Source organism: Chiloscyllium plagiosum, unplaced genomic scaffold (genome assembly GCF_037043375.1).
Source record: "Chiloscyllium plagiosum isolate Xiang-an unplaced genomic scaffold, Cpla_swu_hap1 HiC_scaffold_10, whole genome shotgun sequence".
Lineage (NCBI taxonomy): Eukaryota > Metazoa > Chordata > Chondrichthyes > Orectolobiformes > Hemiscylliidae > Chiloscyllium > Chiloscyllium plagiosum.
Window position 1 is genome coordinate 69,851,929 of NW_028270148.1, and position 17,189 is coordinate 69,869,117.

The window sequence follows — 17,189 nt, forward strand, 5'->3', positions numbered from 1 at the left end:
AACAACTGCCTAAAATTAGGCAAGATCAAATTTGGAGGAGATGGAATAAATCCAATAGTAATGACAGGCCAAAAAGGACAGGTGTTAATCTGGGAAATGATAAACAGACCATGACAGGAAGGAATAGAGATTAATTTAATCTAAATTAACAGCTAAGGTTAGAGCTTTCAAAAATAAAAACAGGACAGAGCTAAAGGGTCTGTATTTGAATGTAATTAGCATTCAAACAAAAGATATATGATAGTGCAAATAGAAATAATTGAGTATGATCTGATAGACATTATAAAGGTGACATATTGAAGCTTGAAAGATATTTAAAAAGGACAGGAAGTTAGGAAAAGGTGAATGGGAGGCTCTGTTAATAACAGGTAATATTAACCCAAGAGACAGGTGACCAGAGTTCACAAAACCAGTATGTAGAAGTGGTTTGGGTGGAGATTTCTTACTGATATTATTGCTAGGACTATTAATCCAGAGACCCAGGCAATCTTCTAAGGATCCAGGTGCAAACACCACCATGGTGGAATCTGAATTTGATAAAAATCTGGAATTAAGAGTCTACTGATGGCCATGAAACTATGTTGATTGTCAGAAAAACTACTTGGTTCAGTAATATTCTTTAGGGAAGGAAACCGGTCCTCACCTGATCTGCCCTACATGTGGTGGCTGGAAGTTTGCAACAATATGGACTGTCACAGGATAGAAGCATCATTACCTGAGGAAGGTACTAACGTAGCGGTAATGTCACTGGCCTAGTAATCCAGAATCCACGTTCATAGCAAATGGTAAAATTTGAATTGAATAAAATTTGAAATTGAAAGCTAGGCTAATGGTGACCATGTAAGCATTGTCATTATCGTAAAAACACACCGAGCTCACTTATATCCTTTAGGGAAGGAAACTGGTCCTCACCTGGTCTGGCCTACATGTGGCTCCAGACCCTTAGCAATGTTGTTGACACTTGACTGTTTTTCTGACCAATTAGGGATGGGCAATAAGTGCTGGCCTGGCCAGAGACATCCGCATCTTGTGAATGAATTAAAGATCACTTGTGAGAATGGTGTATCGAACCTAACTGCAACCACACTGTAGGACAGGATATACCATAAGAAATAATTTGCAGTGTCAGAAATATGGATTTTAACCTACATATAGTTTGGAAAAACAGGTATTCAAGCTGAGGAGTTTATAAAGATTAATCAAGACACAATATGAAAGAAAGCTAGCTAGAAATATGTTTGAAAAGGTATGAGTTTCTACGAATTTTAAAAATAAAAGATCCTATAAGTAGGGTTTGGAGAATTAATAATGAAAACTAAGGAGACGCCAGTTGAATTTAACAAGTATTTTGCAGCAGTCTTCACGACAGGGATATAAGAAATATCCCAGAAATAGTTGTAAATCAGGAAATGGAAAGCAGATAGGGAGAAAAAATGCAATCTCCTGGACGCGATAAGTTGCAGCTACAGACTAATAGGTGCCCAGGACCTGATGTATTTTATATTAGGGTCTTAACAACGTCCAGTGTGATCATTGATATGTCTGCTTTAATTTTCCAAAAAGCTCCAAATTTGAGGAAGTTCCATTATATGGGAAATTAATGAATGTAATTTTCTTTATTCAAAATGAGAGAGGGAGACAGAAAGCATGTCCGTTCAATTAATATCTGTCACAGGGAAGATGTTAGAAGCTGTTATTCAAAAAAAGGACACTTAGAAAAGCTCAAGGTAAGCAGGCAGATTGAACAACGTTTTGTGAAAGCAAAATCACATTTAACCAATTTATTGGAGCTCTTTGAGGAGGATAAATTAAATGAATTGGTCAAGGCGCCACATCAAAAGTGGAGAAAGTTGCAGAAAACAGATGCTCAGAAAGCTCAGAAGGGCTAATATATTCCGAGGGATTGAAGGCTGGCCAGCTAACAGGAAACAGAGTAGCTAGCAAAATGTAATGATTGGTGTGCTATCGGGACAAGTGCTGATGTCTGAACATTTTCAAATTTATATAAATGACATGAATGAAGGGACCAAGGACATGGTTGTCAACTGCTGGTGACACAAAGACAGGTATGAAAGCTAAGTTGTGAATAGGACATAAGGAGGCAATGAAGGAGTGCAGGCAAAGATGTAGGAAATTGAGTAAAATGTTGGAAAATGTGAATCCATCTGTGTTGATAGAAAGAGTTAAAAAGAAGCATATTAGCTGAGTGGTGATAGATTGCAGAGGTCTGAGTAGCAGAGATATCTGGCTGCTCTAGGGATGATCGCAAAATAGCTAGAATGCAGGCATAATTAAGAAGCTAATAGAATGTGATAGCTTATTGAGGGGGCAATTGAAAACAAAAGCTGGGAGGTTTTGCTTCAGTTATATAAGATATTAATGAGACCACATCTGGAGCAGTGTGTATCATATTGACTTTCTTCTTTCAGGAATTTGATGTAAGTGCATTAGAAGCAATTCAAAGGGTAACCAGAATAATTCTAGGAATTGGTGGAAAGAATTATTTCCACTTTAGAGACCATCTAGAACTTAGGGTCACTGTTTAAAAATCAGGGGTTGCCCATTTAATACAAAGATAAGCCGAATTCTTTTCTTACAGAAAGTTGAGTGTCCTTGGAATTCTCTTCTTCAAAATGTGGTAGAAGCAGAGTCTTTAAATATTTTTAAGGCAGAGGTAAATAGATTCTTGACAAGCAAGGTGGTTAAAATTATTGGAAGTAGGCAGGAACATGTTACATTTTGGGAAAGCAAATCTTAGCAGGACTTTTAAACTTAATGGTAAGGTCCTGGGGAGTGTTGCTGAACAAAGAGACCTTGGAGTGCAGGTTCATTGCTCCTTGAAAGTGGAGTCGCAGGTAGATAGGATAGTGAAGAAGGCGTTTGGTATGCTTTCCTTTATTTGTCAGAGTATTGAGTACAGGAGTTGGGAGGTCATGTTGCGGCTGTACAGGACATTGGTTAGGCCACTTTTGTAACATTGCGTGCAAATCTGGTCTCCTTCCTATTGGAAGCATATTGTGAAACTTGAAAGGGTTCAGAAAAGATTTACAAGGATGTTGCCAGGGTTGGAAGATTTAAGCTACAGGGAGAGGCTGAATAGGCTGGCGCTGTTTTCTCTGGAGCGTCGGAGGCTGAGGGATGACCTTACAGAAGTTTATAAAATCATGAGGGGCATGGATAGGATAAATAGACAAAATCTTTTCCCTGGAGTAGGGGCGACCAGAACTAGAGGGCATAGGTTTAAGGTGAGAGGGGAAAGATATAAAAGAGAGCTAAGGGGCAACTTTTTCACTCAGAGAGTGGTATGTGTATGGAATGAGCTGCCAGAAGAAGTGGGGTGGGGTGGTCTACTCTGCTCCTAATTCTAAATGTTTGAAATCAGACCCATGTAGTTGCTGTTCAAGACCTCCAACAAATCAGAAACAAAATTCACTCTACACCTTATAAATCTGGTGACCATTCCTTCTTGGCTGATTTAATGATTCTATAACCTGAGCTTCCCAGAGTGCTCTGTGTGACAAAAATAATTGAAAAGATAGAAATAAAGTTCAAAATCGGTTTGTACAAAGACACACCCACAGAAAAATATATTTGTGAAGGCGGCGTTTGGTATGCTTTATTGGTCAGAGTATGGAGTACAGGAGTTGAGAAGTCATGTTGCAGCTGTACAGGACAATGGTCAGGCCACTGTTGGAATATTGCATGCAACTCTGGTCTCCTTCCTATCAGAAAGATGTTGTGAAACTTGAAAGGGTTCAGAAAAGATCCACAAGGATGTTGCCAGGGTTGGAGGATTTGAGCTATAGGGAGAGGTTGAATAGGCTGGGGCTGTTTTCCCTGCAGCGTCGGAGGCTGAGGGATGACTTTACAGACGTTTATAAAATCATGAGGGGAATGGATAGGATAAATAGACAAAGTCTTTTCCCTGGGGTGAGGGAGTCCAGAAATAGAGGGTATAGGTTTAGGGTGTGAGGGGAAAGAATTAAAAGAGACCTAAGGGGCAACTTTTTCACTCTACGACTCATAATTTGGTTGACTGTGCTGTCGAAATCCTCTGATACGGTCTCAAACATTGAAAATACCAAAGTGTTTTGCAAACGGATTACCTGTTGAAGCGAGGATCTGCATAGGCATCAGGAATATTAAGTACCTCTCCTGTTCGTGCTACTTGCCCAGCAATTCCTTTTTCAATTGAAAATCTATGCAACAGAAAAGAGAGGGTTTGGGAGTTTTCTGCATTTTGAAGACAAGCTCGCATATCAATGAATCAGCAAATTTCAATTGTTCTACCAACTCTGAAATATTTTGAACAATACAAAATATTCAAAGTTTGGGTGAAGATTTGTAGCTTGGGTGCTCGTTGTTGTGGTTCTGTTCGCCGAGCTGGAAGTTTTTGTTGCAAACGTTTCGTCCCCTGTCTAGGTGACATCCTCAGTGCTTGGGAGCCTCCTGTGAAGCGCTTCTGTGGTGTTTCCTCCGGCATTTATAGTGGCCTGTCCCTGCCGCTTCCGGTTGTCAGTTTCCGCTGTCCGCTGTAGTGGCCGGTATATTGGGTCCAGGTCGATGTGTTTGTTGATGGAGTTTGTGGATGAGTGCCAGGGAATTCCTAGAAGCATGGCACTCATCCACAAACTCCATCAACAAACACATCGACCTGGACCCAATATACCGGCCACTACAGCGGACAGCTGAAACTGACAACCAGAAATGGCAGGGACAGGCCACTATAAATGTTGGAGGAAACACCACAGAAGCGCTTCACAGGAGGCTCCCAAGCACTGAGGATGTCACCAAGACAGGGGACAAAACGTTTGCAACAAAAATTTCCAGCTCGGCGAACAGAACCACAACAATAGTGGGGAATGGATAGGATAAATAGACAAAGTCTTTTCCCTGGGGTGAGGGAGTGCCCCTTAGTGGGCGGCACGGTGGCACAGTGGTTAGCACTGCTGCCTCACAGCGCTTGAGACCCGGGTTCAATTCCCGCCTCAGGCGACTGACTGTGTGGAGTTTGCACGTTCTCCCCGTGTCTGCATGGGTTTCCTCCGGGTGCTCCGGTTTCCTCCCACAGTCCAAAAGATGTGCAGGGTCAGGTGAATTGGCCATGCTAAATTGCCCGTAGTGTTAGGTAAGGGGTAAATGTACGGGTATGGGTGGGTTTCGCTTCGGCGGGTCGGTGTGGACTTGTTGGGCCGAAGGGCCTGTTTCCACACTGTAATGTAATGTAATGTAATACAAAATATCTTAGTTCAGTATACCAAACTATGTTACAAAGGTTAAGAATAATCACAATTTGCCTCAAATGTTTCAGCATATTTTGGAAGCTTTTGTATCAACTTCTACCTTTTCTTAAAATGATGCCTTGTTCAAGATCCTCTAGTGTTTAAAATAATGACTGTACAACTGTTCCGCACAGTATTGATATGTTTATGATACAAATGTTAGCATCTTGAATTATAATTCCTTTCAATGCCGCATCAATTGATGTTTGTCAGCAAAATATATAAATGCTCTTGAAAAGATTTAAAAGATACACATTTAGCATTTATGTGCTACTACCACACTGCATGATCCAAAGCAAAATTCCTAATTATTACAAAACTGCCACAAAGTTCACTTCAGTTTCAATAACAGATGTAACTTAGTACAAAGCAAAAATTTGAGCTAATCTTCACTATTATACTTACCTTTCTTCATCATCATGTCATATTTTAAATGGAAAATCAAGGTTATATTCAGTGCAGGTAAATCAACAACTTGGTACCTAATCTCTTTGGTTTTCTTGAAAACCGGTCTTCCTTCCTTCTCTTCACCGATGTCAAACAAGTCTGAGTACAACTCTTGGTTACTGTGATCCACCTGAAAGAACGCACAACGATCTGCGTTCACCAAGTTTTTTGCATTTATCTGGAAAAATAATTTAAAAAGGTAATGAGCAACAAGCAAAATCACAAAGCCATTTCTTTTCCAGAGTCAGGATGATTCTTGAGCTAAGAATGGCAGACCAAACCTGGAGATGGAAGTCTCACATCCATTCCTGGCCAATACAGTTTTTGCTGGTAGGTGGGGGAATAGGACATGAATCACCCTCAAAAGCAGGAAAGGTAAATCTGTTGGACTACATGAAAATAGTGTTGAGTTTAAGCAGATCACATTTTCACAATCCAAAGGCCTGAACCCACAGTGTGGGAGTCACTCATTTATGAAAAAGATGTAAAATACTTTGGAAGGCAGATAAGGCCTGTTTAAGTGTCATGATCTGAAATTATTCTTTGCAATAGACTTCATAGCTGAAATTTTCCAAGAGGTTTTATCACAAATGAACCAATTAACGACGCTTAGTTGCAGTTCATAAGTTTCAAGATCACTTATTTTGGTAGGTCGGAGTCGAATTCCACATTTTGATTAGCAGTTTTACATGGCAATTAAAATATTAGCTATCTTCAATGTGGTTACTGAATACTCATTTGTTTTTGGAGCATCCAGTCTGATCTGCTACATGAAGTCATGGATGATCTGTTAATCCTCAACTCCATTTTTTTGTCTGATCTCTGTAACATTGATTCCTTTAGTGATTAAACATCCATCTATGTCAACCTTGAAGATACTTAATGATCCAGTCACAACAGGCTTCTCCAGTAAAGGATTTCACCGATTCGCAATCTTCTGAGAAGAAATGCTTCATCATCTTGGTCTTAAATGGGCAACCGCTTGTTCTGAGATGATGCCCTCTGTCTAGACTCTCCCACAAGGAGAAATACTGCTTCCACATCTATCCTGCAAAGCCCAAGAAATCTATACATTTCAATAATTTTGTTCATTCTTCCAAATTACAATTGTAAACACCCAATCGACTCAATTTCTCTTCATAAGAAATTCCTCTATGGCTAAGATCAACCTAGTGGATTGCATCCAATATCAGTATAACTTTCCCTAGATAAAGGAACCAAAACTGCTCATTGAATTCTAAGTGTGGTCTGACTAGTGCCTTGTGTAGACACCACAAATTCAAAAAATATAACTTATTTTCACTTCCAAATAGATTTGGAGGTCTTCTCATTATGGATACTTGCTAAGTGACTTTAGAGTGGCATGGGAACTGAGATGCATGGGGGAAACATAAGGTGATATGGAGATGGCATGGAGTTATGAGATGGCTCTCGGTCAGACCTAGAAGATAGTCAGGGAGCAATTGGGTCAGGTCAGAAGTAGTCTGGTTGAGAATTTAGTTGAATTGGTTCAAGAGGTACTGGGTTAAGGACAACTAGGAGAAAGTGAGGACTGCAGATGCTGGAGACCAGAGTTGAAAAATGTGGTGCTGGAAAAACACAGCAGGCCAGGCAGCATCCAAGGAGCAGAAGAATCGACGTTTCGAGCATAAGCCCTTCTTCAGGAATGGGATAAGGACAGTTGAGGACGGTGTTTGCAGAAGGGGTCAAATATGGAATTATCTAGGTGTTAAACTAGGTCTTAACCTATCTTGCAATTCCTTAGTAACTATCCAAGCAGGTAACATTGAACTGTCCAAAATCTCCAATTCTAACAGAGTCAAAAACATCTGCAGAGATTCCCTGCAGCAAGGAATTTTCCATCCTCAGTCAATTCCAATGTAGGTCTTCACATCAGGGTTCACAGAGTCCCGAAGCATATCTTTAGTCATATATCAGGTTTCAAAAGATTCAGCAACTGGAAAATTTGGCCTGCATGTTCAATAATATGATTAAAAGAATAATGTAATTGCATGTACTTGCTATAAACCTTTCCTACTATGCATCGATATGCTCACGTTTATGATGGAAAGAGCTCCATCAATGCTAAGCGAAACTAAGAGTTTCTTGAATAAGCGGTAAAAATAAATTAGTGAAACTGAGCTATCAAGAGGTAAAGAGGACGGCTCGCAGTAGAAGCGGCTATCGTAACATTGCATCCAATGCTTGACAACGGAAAGAACTTGAAGAAGAAATTTGTTATGCTGTCATACTCTCCATTCAGTGGAGAAGTTAAATCAGCCCAGATGTTAGATAGCATTTCTATGGAGAAGGTCTTTTTTGTCCTTGAGATGCAAGCATAACTGGCTAGGCCACCACCTATTGCCCTTGCAGAGAGGCTGTTAGGAAGGGAATCAAAGGGATTTGACCCACCAAAGTCCACCTGACACTTGTGGCACAAATGTTATTTGCTACTGAATGTTGTCCAAATCTTGTTGTACTTTGACACACGTATTTCATTACCTGAGGAGTGCGGAATAGAATATAGAACTGTATAACACAGGACAGGGCCCTTTAGCCCATGATATTGTGCTAAACATGACGCCAAATTAAATTAATCCCTTCTGCCGGTTGTTGGTGCTAAATATTGGGCAACTGTCAGCAAACATTGTCACTTCTGACCTCATAATGGAAGGAAGACCACTGATGAGGTAGAAGATGTCTGAGCCCAGGGAACTACCCTGAAGAACCCCTGCAGTGAGGTCCTTGGACTGAGACACCATCCTCTTCTGTGCTTAGTTCTGAATTTTGTTAGGGCTGCTTTATAGGAACAGAGAAACAGGAATAGACCATTCCACCCTGAACTTGTCCTGTTAGTCAATAGGATCATCGTTGGTCTGCTACATCAGTGTCAGAAGGTAAGTGTGGGGTTGGCAGAACTCAAGCTTTTGTTAGTGAGCAGGTTATTGTTGAGGAAGTGCTGCTTGATGGAATTGTTGATGACATCTTTCACCACTTTGCTGATGATTGGAAGTACACTGATAGGATGACAACTGGCCAGATTGGTCCAGTTTTTTGTGGACAGGACATACCTGGGCAATTTTCCACATGGTTGGGGAGATCCCAGTATTGTCCCTGTACTGGTACAGCTTGGCTCGTGAGGCAGCTAATTCTGGAAGACAGGCTTTCAGTACTATTGCTAGAATGCTGGCAATGGCCAAGAACTTTTGAAGAATCCAGTGTCTTTAGCTATCCCTTGCTACTAAATGGAGAATCAAGTCAGCTAGCAAATATGACTTGAGACTGCTGAGAAGGATAGTCCATTTGACAATTCTGGATGACGATAGGTGCAAATCTGTTGCACTGTTGCACTGGACTCTGACATAATTAGTGGGCGGCACGGTGGCACAGTGGTTAGCACTGCTGCCTCACAGCGCCTGAGACCCGGGTTCAATTCCCGCCTCAGGCGACTGACTGTGTGGAGTTTGCACGTTCTCCCCGTGTCTGCGTGGGTTTCCTCCGGGTGCTCCGGTTTCCTCCCACAGTCCAAAAAGATGTGCAGGGTCAGGTGAATTGGCCATGCTAAATTGCTCGTAGTATTAGGTAAGGGGTAGGGGTATGGGTGGGTTTCGCTTCGGCGGGTCGGTGTGGACTTGTTGGGCCGAAGGGCCTGTTTCTACACTGTAATGTAATCTAATCTAATCAAATCTAATAATTGAAGATGGGGATATTTGTGGAGATGCCTCCTCCAGTGAGATAATTGTTCATGCCAGATACCCAATGGATAAAGCAGAATGACAGAGTTTAGATTTGATTTGTTGGTTTTGAATCATTTAGCCCAGTCTAGTGAATTCTACATTCACTGTTTGGCATGCAAGTTTTCCCATGTTGCAGCTTCACGTTGTTGGATCACACATCTAATTTTTTTTAGGTATTGCCTGGAGCTGTTGTTGACATGCTCTCCTGTACTCTTCATTGAATCCCTAACTTGATTGTAACAATACAGTGGGGATATGCCAAGCCAGGAAGTTACAGATAGAGACTGAACACAATTTGAGTAGATTGTTTAAAATCTGTCATAATTATCACAGTGGGTTACACCACACAACATGATGGAGGATATCTTTAATGTAAAGATAGAAGCTTGTCTCCAAAAGGACTGTCTGGTGTTCATTCCTATAATACTGTCATAAATAGATACATCTGCAATTATAAACTGGTGTAAACGAGGTCAAGAAAACATTTTTTCCTCTTATTGGTTCTTTCTCTACCAGTTGTCAATCCAGCCTAATCGGTACATACTTTAGGACTTGGCCAGCCCAGTGAGTTGTGATGTTATCATATTCCTTTGATGATGAATTTTAAGTCTCTCACCCAGAATATATTCTGTGCCCTTGCCAGTGTCTTCCAATTGCTGTTGAACATAGAGCAGTGCTTTTGATTAGTGAAGGGAAGCAGCAGAAGGGCTGTGTTAATCAACAGGATGAATATCCAAGCCCATGTTTGACCTGGTGCCATGAGACACCATGGGCTTCAGTTTCAAGGTTGAGAACACCTGACTGTACATCAATACACTGTTGCCTCCAATGGCTACGTCCGACTGGTGGGACACGATATACCCGGAGAAGGTGATGATGGTGTCTGGGACATAGCCAGACTCATGGAATCATGCCTTACAATGTACTTAACTTGCTTGTGAGTCAATTCTGAAACTTTATTGCTGGAACAGCACAGCAGGTCAGGCAGCATCCAGGGAACAGGAGAATCGACGTTTCGGGCACAGGCCCTTCTTCAGGAATGAGCAGAGAGTGTTCAGCAGGAGAAGAACTTCTTCTCCTGCTGAACACTCTCTGCTCATTCCTGAAGAAGGGCCTGTGCCCGAAACGTCGATTCCCCTGTTCCCTGGATGCTGCCTGACCTGCTGTGCTGTTCAAGCAATAAAGTTTCAACTTTGATCTCCAGCATCTGCAAACCTCACTTTCTCCTGTGAGTCAATTCTCCTAATGTTAGCATAAGACCCCAAAACTAAGTCAGGGGGACTTTGCAGTGTTAATAGGGCTGCATTTGTCTTTTTCATTTGCAGTGCCTACATTGAAATCAGGTCGTCTGTCTGACTTCAATCATTTTCTTTGACTTCGTAGTGATTTTAATACAACTTGAGTGGCTTGCTTGGGCATTTCGAAGGCCAGTTAAGATTTAAGCACATTGCTGTGGGTCTGGAATAACATGTAAGCCAGAACAGGTAAAGATAACAGATTTCCCTTGCTAAAGGACAGTGGTAATTCAGAGAGGTTTTAATGATAGTATTGATACTGGCTTCATGGTCACTATTAGACATACTTTTTAATGCCTGATATAGAATTGAAGTCAAATTTCACCATCTACATGGTGAGATTATAGGGCACTACACTGTTCTATGGATTACTGATCCAGTGACATTATCACCCTTTTTGTGGGGAGGTTTAGGGTTAGTGTTAGAGTTGGATGACATCAGTAAACATGTAAAACCCAATCCTACATTTACATGTGATATTATTAAGGAGAAGAGCATTGTTAAAGAAGTGAAAGGGGTTAATGAGGTATCCTTCAGTTGGTTCTCACACTGACGCTAAGTGGAAAAGTTAAGCCTCAATTACTTGGGTGCATCAATGACAGAAATGAACAAGTGAAGAGGGCACTCCATAGAGTGCCTACTTTTGCTATGTCAGTTAACATTATCAGATATATCTTCCTTGAGGCTTTTCCCTGCTACAACTATAAAGCCAAAAAAAGGACATCCATTTCAGTGAAAAAGCATCTAGCCAATTTACATTCAAAATCTGCCCTGAAAACTTCACTTACATTTTGACAGGTTTGATAATTGTCTCAGTAGCTGAGACAATATCCTTAAAAAAATCAAGACCACTTTAAATAAAACAAAAACATGCCTTAAAAAATAGATCTGCTGTATTTCTGAGTGCTATTGACTCTTAAGATCTACATCTTCTTTGTTTTTGACGTAATGTGTTTGCCTGGTAACATTATAACAGGGTCAAACAAATTTTACTGTGTGTGCATCAAGAATTGCGCTAACATGCACATCAAGTCGAAAATGAATAAACTGTTAAAGTTGAAATTAGTGGCAGTAACTTGTGCACAGTACTAAAACCAATTTTGAAAAATTCATCACAGAATTACACTGCGTGGAAACGGACCCTTTGGTCTAACTCGCCCTTGCTGACTAGGGTTTCCCAAATTAAACTAGTCCTGTTGTCTGCATCTGGCCCAAACCCCTGTAAACCCTTTCCATTCATGTACCTGTCCAAATGTCTTTTAAATGTTGTAACTGTACCTGTACTACCACTTCCTCTGGCAATTTATTCTATATACTCACTATCCTGTGTGAATAAGTTGCACAAGCTTCACTTCCTACTTTTACAAAGTAAGTATGACTGACACAGATTTATGGATCTATAATTATTTTTCCTGCACACCTCCAATAGTTATCACATATTAAAAAAAGCACTTGTGTAAATAATTAGGGTACTACTCCCTGTGATGTGCATCTCATGAAGGGATCATACAGAGAGGACTTAGTGCTAACCAACTATATGGAACCAAAAATCTATAATTTAAAAAAAAATGAACAATGTAATAATCAGCAGGTTTGGCAGCATTTTGGAGAGAGAAATTGAGTTAATGTTTTGAGTTGAATATGACTCTCCTTCGAGTCTAATGACTCTTTTTCAAAAGAATAGTCATACTTGATTTGAACTTTTTCTGTCCAACAGATGGTGAGATTTCTTTTCTTAAGAAAAATATGTATGCTTGACTCATGGAACTACAAGCAGAACCATTAAATGACACTTTTGTTCCATCGATTCTCACTGAAACCAAAGATTCCTTCCTTGTGTCGGAATTTTATCCCAGAGACAGTGGAGAAAACATCATTGGGTACTCACCATGATGTGTTCAAGCAGAGAATCTATTGCCAGTATGTTATCAAAATAGGTTCTGAAAAAAATGAAGAAAGATCTCAAATAGGGTTATCTACAGCAGATTGCTTTTAAATTCTCTATGGTAACATTTATTCTTTTAATGAGAAGGATCTGTGCTGCATGGAATAACCTAGGTGTTACTAGCACTACAAACTCACACGTCACTTGTTTAAAAAGTATTTTTGGCACTTTGGATACACCTAACTCTATTTGAAATAATCTAAATTATCTCATGGGAAAGCTTAAATATTGGCCAAAGTGTCAAGTGGTTCCACCCAGTTAGAGTGAGATACCCATGATCGACCATACCTGATTCCTTTGAATTTTCCAAATCAACTGTCTGGTTTCAACAGCAGATCTAACTACATGATCATAATGACACCCCCATAGACTGTCAAATAAGATTCATATGACCATATGGAATGTACTACATATTTAAGATGCAAAGCACACCACCTTTTAAAAATATTTTTAAAAACTTATCTGTGGAATATGGATATCGCTGGGGGCTGGCCAGCACTTATCCCTTGTTGCACTTGAGAAGGTAGTGGTGAGCTGCCTTTTTGATCTGCTACAACCCATGAGCTATAGGTAGACCCACAATGCTATTAGGGTGGAATACCAGCATTTTGATGCAACAGAACTGAATGAATGGTGGCATATTTCTAAGTCAATATGGTGAGTGGCTTCGGGTGGAAGTTGCAAGTGGTGCCGTTCCAATATATCTGTTGCCCTTGTCCTTCTAGACAGATATTTGGTGAATTTCTGCAGAGCATCTTGTAGATAATCAATGGCAGTAAAGTGTACTGTCAATGAAGGAGGAAGTCGACATTTGTGGATGCGGATGTAGCTGCTTTGTCCTGGATGGAGTTCAACTTCTCAAGCGTTGAAGCTGCATTAATTCAGGCAGGTGGGGAATGTTCCATCACACTCCTGACTTGTGCTTTGTAGATGGTGGACAGGCTTCAAAGAGTCAGGAGGAAAGTTAAATGCTGCAGTATTCTGAGGTTCTGACCTGCTCTGGTAGCCACTGTAATTATATGGCAAATTCAATCAGTTTCTAATCAATGGTAACCTCTGGGGTAGTGGAGAATTCAGCAATGGTAAACACCATTGAATCCCAAAGGCAGTAGCTAAATTCTTTCTTTTTAGAGATGGTCATTGCCCGGCATTTGTGTAGTGTGAATATTACTTGCTATATTGCATACCAAGCCTGGATATTGTCCAGATCTTGTTGCATTCGAACATGGATTGCTTAAGTATCTGGGGTGTGGCAAATGTACCGAACACTACACAGTTATTAGCAAACATCCCCATCTCAACTTATAACCTTATGATGCAGGGATGGTCATTGATGAAACAATTGAAGATGTTTGAAGGACACTACCTTAAGGAACCTCTGCAGAGGAGTACTGGAGCGGAGATAACTGACCTTCGAAAACAATAACAACGCACCAGGTCCAACCAGCAGAGTTTTCCCCGATTCCCACTGACTTCAGATTTACTAGGTCACCCATTGCCACATGCAGAAAAATACGGACTTAATGCCAATGGCAGTCACTCATACTTCACCTTTGCAATTCTAGTCTTTTGTCTATGTTTGAACCAAATCTGTAATGAGGTCAGGAGCTGTGTGGCCCTGGCAGAGCCCAAACTGACTGTCACTGAGCAGGTTATTGCTGAGCAGATGCTGCTTGATAGCACTGTTGATGACATCTTCCATCACTTTACTGATGACCGAGAGTAGACTAATGGGGCGGTAATTGGCCAGGTTGGGTATGTCCTGTGTTTTGTGGACAAGATATACTGGGCAATTTTTGACATTGTCAGGTAGATGCCAGTGTTGTAACTGTACTGGAAGAGTTTGGTTAGGGGAGCAGAACGTTCTGGAGCATAGTCTTTAGTACTTCTCTAATTGTTTCTTAATATCATGTGAGTGAGTTGAATTGTCTGAAGACTTGAATCTGTGATGTTGGCACCTCTGAAAGCAGCAAGATCACAAACTTTTATAATGAAGTTTGCTGTTTACAATATAGCAAATACATTTTTAAAATCTTGTTTACATAATCTGATAAATTGAGTAGTTGAAATCCAAAAGGAGGAACTCAGTCTTCATGAATTCATCAAATCAGAAGATTAAACTGGCCCACCTTTTTAGTTTTAACCATAGTTACAAACAACATATGATATATATAGCAGTAAAGAGAAATTCCAGTGAACCATCAACATGTAGAGGGCTACTCCTGTTTTTGTTTGTGTTTCTGTTGCTTACTCAGTAGATGAATCTTTTTGTATTGTTGGTAATTCATTTGATGAAGTACAATTCCTAATCTCCAACATCTGTATTTATTTTGAATACTGTCATTAATTTATAAAACTAGTGAGAATGAGAGTTTGTATTACTAGAGGGGTGGCTTAGCAGTTAACACTGCTGTCTCACTGTACCAGAGACCCAAGTTCAATTCTATATGAAGTTTGCACATTCTCCCCATGCCTGCGTGGGTTTCCTTTGGAGCTTCAGTTTCCTCCCACAGTCCAAAGATGTGCAGGTTAAGTGAATTGGCCATGCTAAATTGCCCATAGTGTTCAGGGATGTGCAGGCTAGGTGGATTAGCTATGGGAAGTGCAGGGATAGGGCATGAGTCTAGTTGGGATGTTCTTTAGTGGGTTGGTGTGGACTCGATGGGCAAATGGCCTGCTTCCACGTTGTATTTCTATTTCTATGAACGATCGTTTACTCGGCACCTCTGGCTGAAGATTGTTGTAAATGCTTGAGCCTTATCCTTTGCACTGATGTGTTGAGTTTTCCCACTGTTCAGGATGGGGATATTTGTGCAGCCTCTTCCTCTAATAAGTTGTTGAAGAATTGCACAGCACCATTCAGGACTGGATGAGGCAGGACGACAGAGCTTAGATTTGATTCATTGGTTGTGGATCGCCTAGCTCTATTAGTTGCTGCTTATGCTGTTTGGCATGCAAGTAGACCAATCCGGTAGCTTCACCAAGTTGACATCTCATTTTTGGGTATGCCTGGTCCTGCTTCTGACATGCCCTGCTGAATTCTTAATTGAGCCATGGTTGATACCCTTAGCTTGATAGTGGGGGATATGCCAGGTCATGAGGTTGCAGATTGTAGTGAGCATATAATTCTGTTGCTGTTGATGGCCCTCAGTGCCTCATGCATGGATGCTCAGTCGTGAGTAGTTTGAAATCTGCACAATTTAGTATGGTGATAATGCCACACAGGATCAGGTAAGGTAACAACATTGTGAAGGTGGTATGTTGTCTCCATAAGCACTGTGCTGTACTGACCAATGCTACCATGGACAGATGCATCTATGGCAGGCAGATTGGCAAGGATAAGATCAAATATGTTTCTCCCTCTTGTGAGCTCCCTCACCACCTGCCACAGATACAGTCTAACAGATATGTTCTTTTGGAAGTGATCAGTTCAAATCAATAGTACTGCAGCTGAGCCACTTTTGGTTCAGAACATTGAAATTCCCCAACTACAGTAATTTCTGCACTCTTGCCACTTTCAGTGCTTCCTCTAAGTGGTATTCAACATGGAAGAGTACTGATTCAGCAGCCAAGGGAGGACAGTATGTGGTAACCACTTTCAGTGCTCCTTGTCATGGGATCAGTGATGGTGTTGCTATTTGAAACATTGTCATATTCCGGGAATTATACGTTACACACAATGTCAGACTGTTGCTTGACTAGTCTATGAGCCAACATCACCCAACTTTGGCACTAGCCTCCAGATGTTAGCAACAACAACTTTGATGGGGGCGACAGGGCGGTTTTTGCCATTGTCATTAGGTTGATGCCACGTGGTTCATCTGGTTTCTTTCTATTTTGAAATTTTGTGGTGATTGTTACAAGTGAAGTATTGCTAGGCCATTTCAAAGGGCAATCATGCATGAACCATAAGGAGCTATCATCCAAATTCAGTGGCTAATAAGGAAGGCAAATGGAATGTTGACCTTCATTTTAAACAGAATGGAGTGTAATGAAATGGGAAGTCTTGCTAAAAGTATACAAGGGACTAATAAGATCACAGCTGGAATACTGAGTGGGTTTGGTTCCCTTATCTAAGGCATTTCTTTCAACCAAATAAGTACAGCAGTTTTCTTCCCTAAAGGACTTCAGTGAACCAGGTGGAGTTTTCCGATAATTGGCAATGGTTTCATGGTTATCATTAGACTCTTCATTCTAGATTTTTATTAATTTCAAATTTCATCATCTGCAATAGTGTGATTTGAACCTGGGTTTCTGGATCAATATCCTAGCAATAATATGAGTCAGCCATTATGTCCAAAACTCCCTTTGTCTAGTGCTGTTCATGACTGGATATTACGGTATCACTTAGTCCTGCCAATGCACACAATCAGTCCTGTTTTGTAGCTTCACCGGGTTGACACCTCATTTTAGGAATGCCTTGTGCTCCTCCGGGCATCTCAATCTGCATTCTTCACTCAATAGGTTTGATCTCTGGCCTAAC

At 40.8% G+C, this 17,189-nt stretch overlaps 1 protein-coding gene across 7 annotated transcripts in view; it reads right to left on the bottom strand.

Annotated features, from left to right (window-relative positions):
- Positions 1-17,189, bottom strand: part of pde10a (phosphodiesterase 10A) — a 488,240-nt gene that overhangs the window by 87,371 nt on the left and 383,680 nt on the right. For all 7 annotated transcript variants that reach the window (XM_087991438.1, XM_087991437.1, XM_087991435.1 and 4 more), the window contains 3 exons: positions 12,650-12,701; positions 5,765-5,907; positions 4,107-4,199 (listed from right to left, as the gene is read on the bottom strand). In XM_087991438.1, coding sequence (XP_087847564.1) covers positions 4,107-4,199; positions 5,765-5,907; positions 12,650-12,701 — 288 coding nt within the window. The remainder of the gene's footprint in view (positions 1-4,106; positions 4,200-5,764; positions 5,908-12,649; positions 12,702-17,189) is intronic.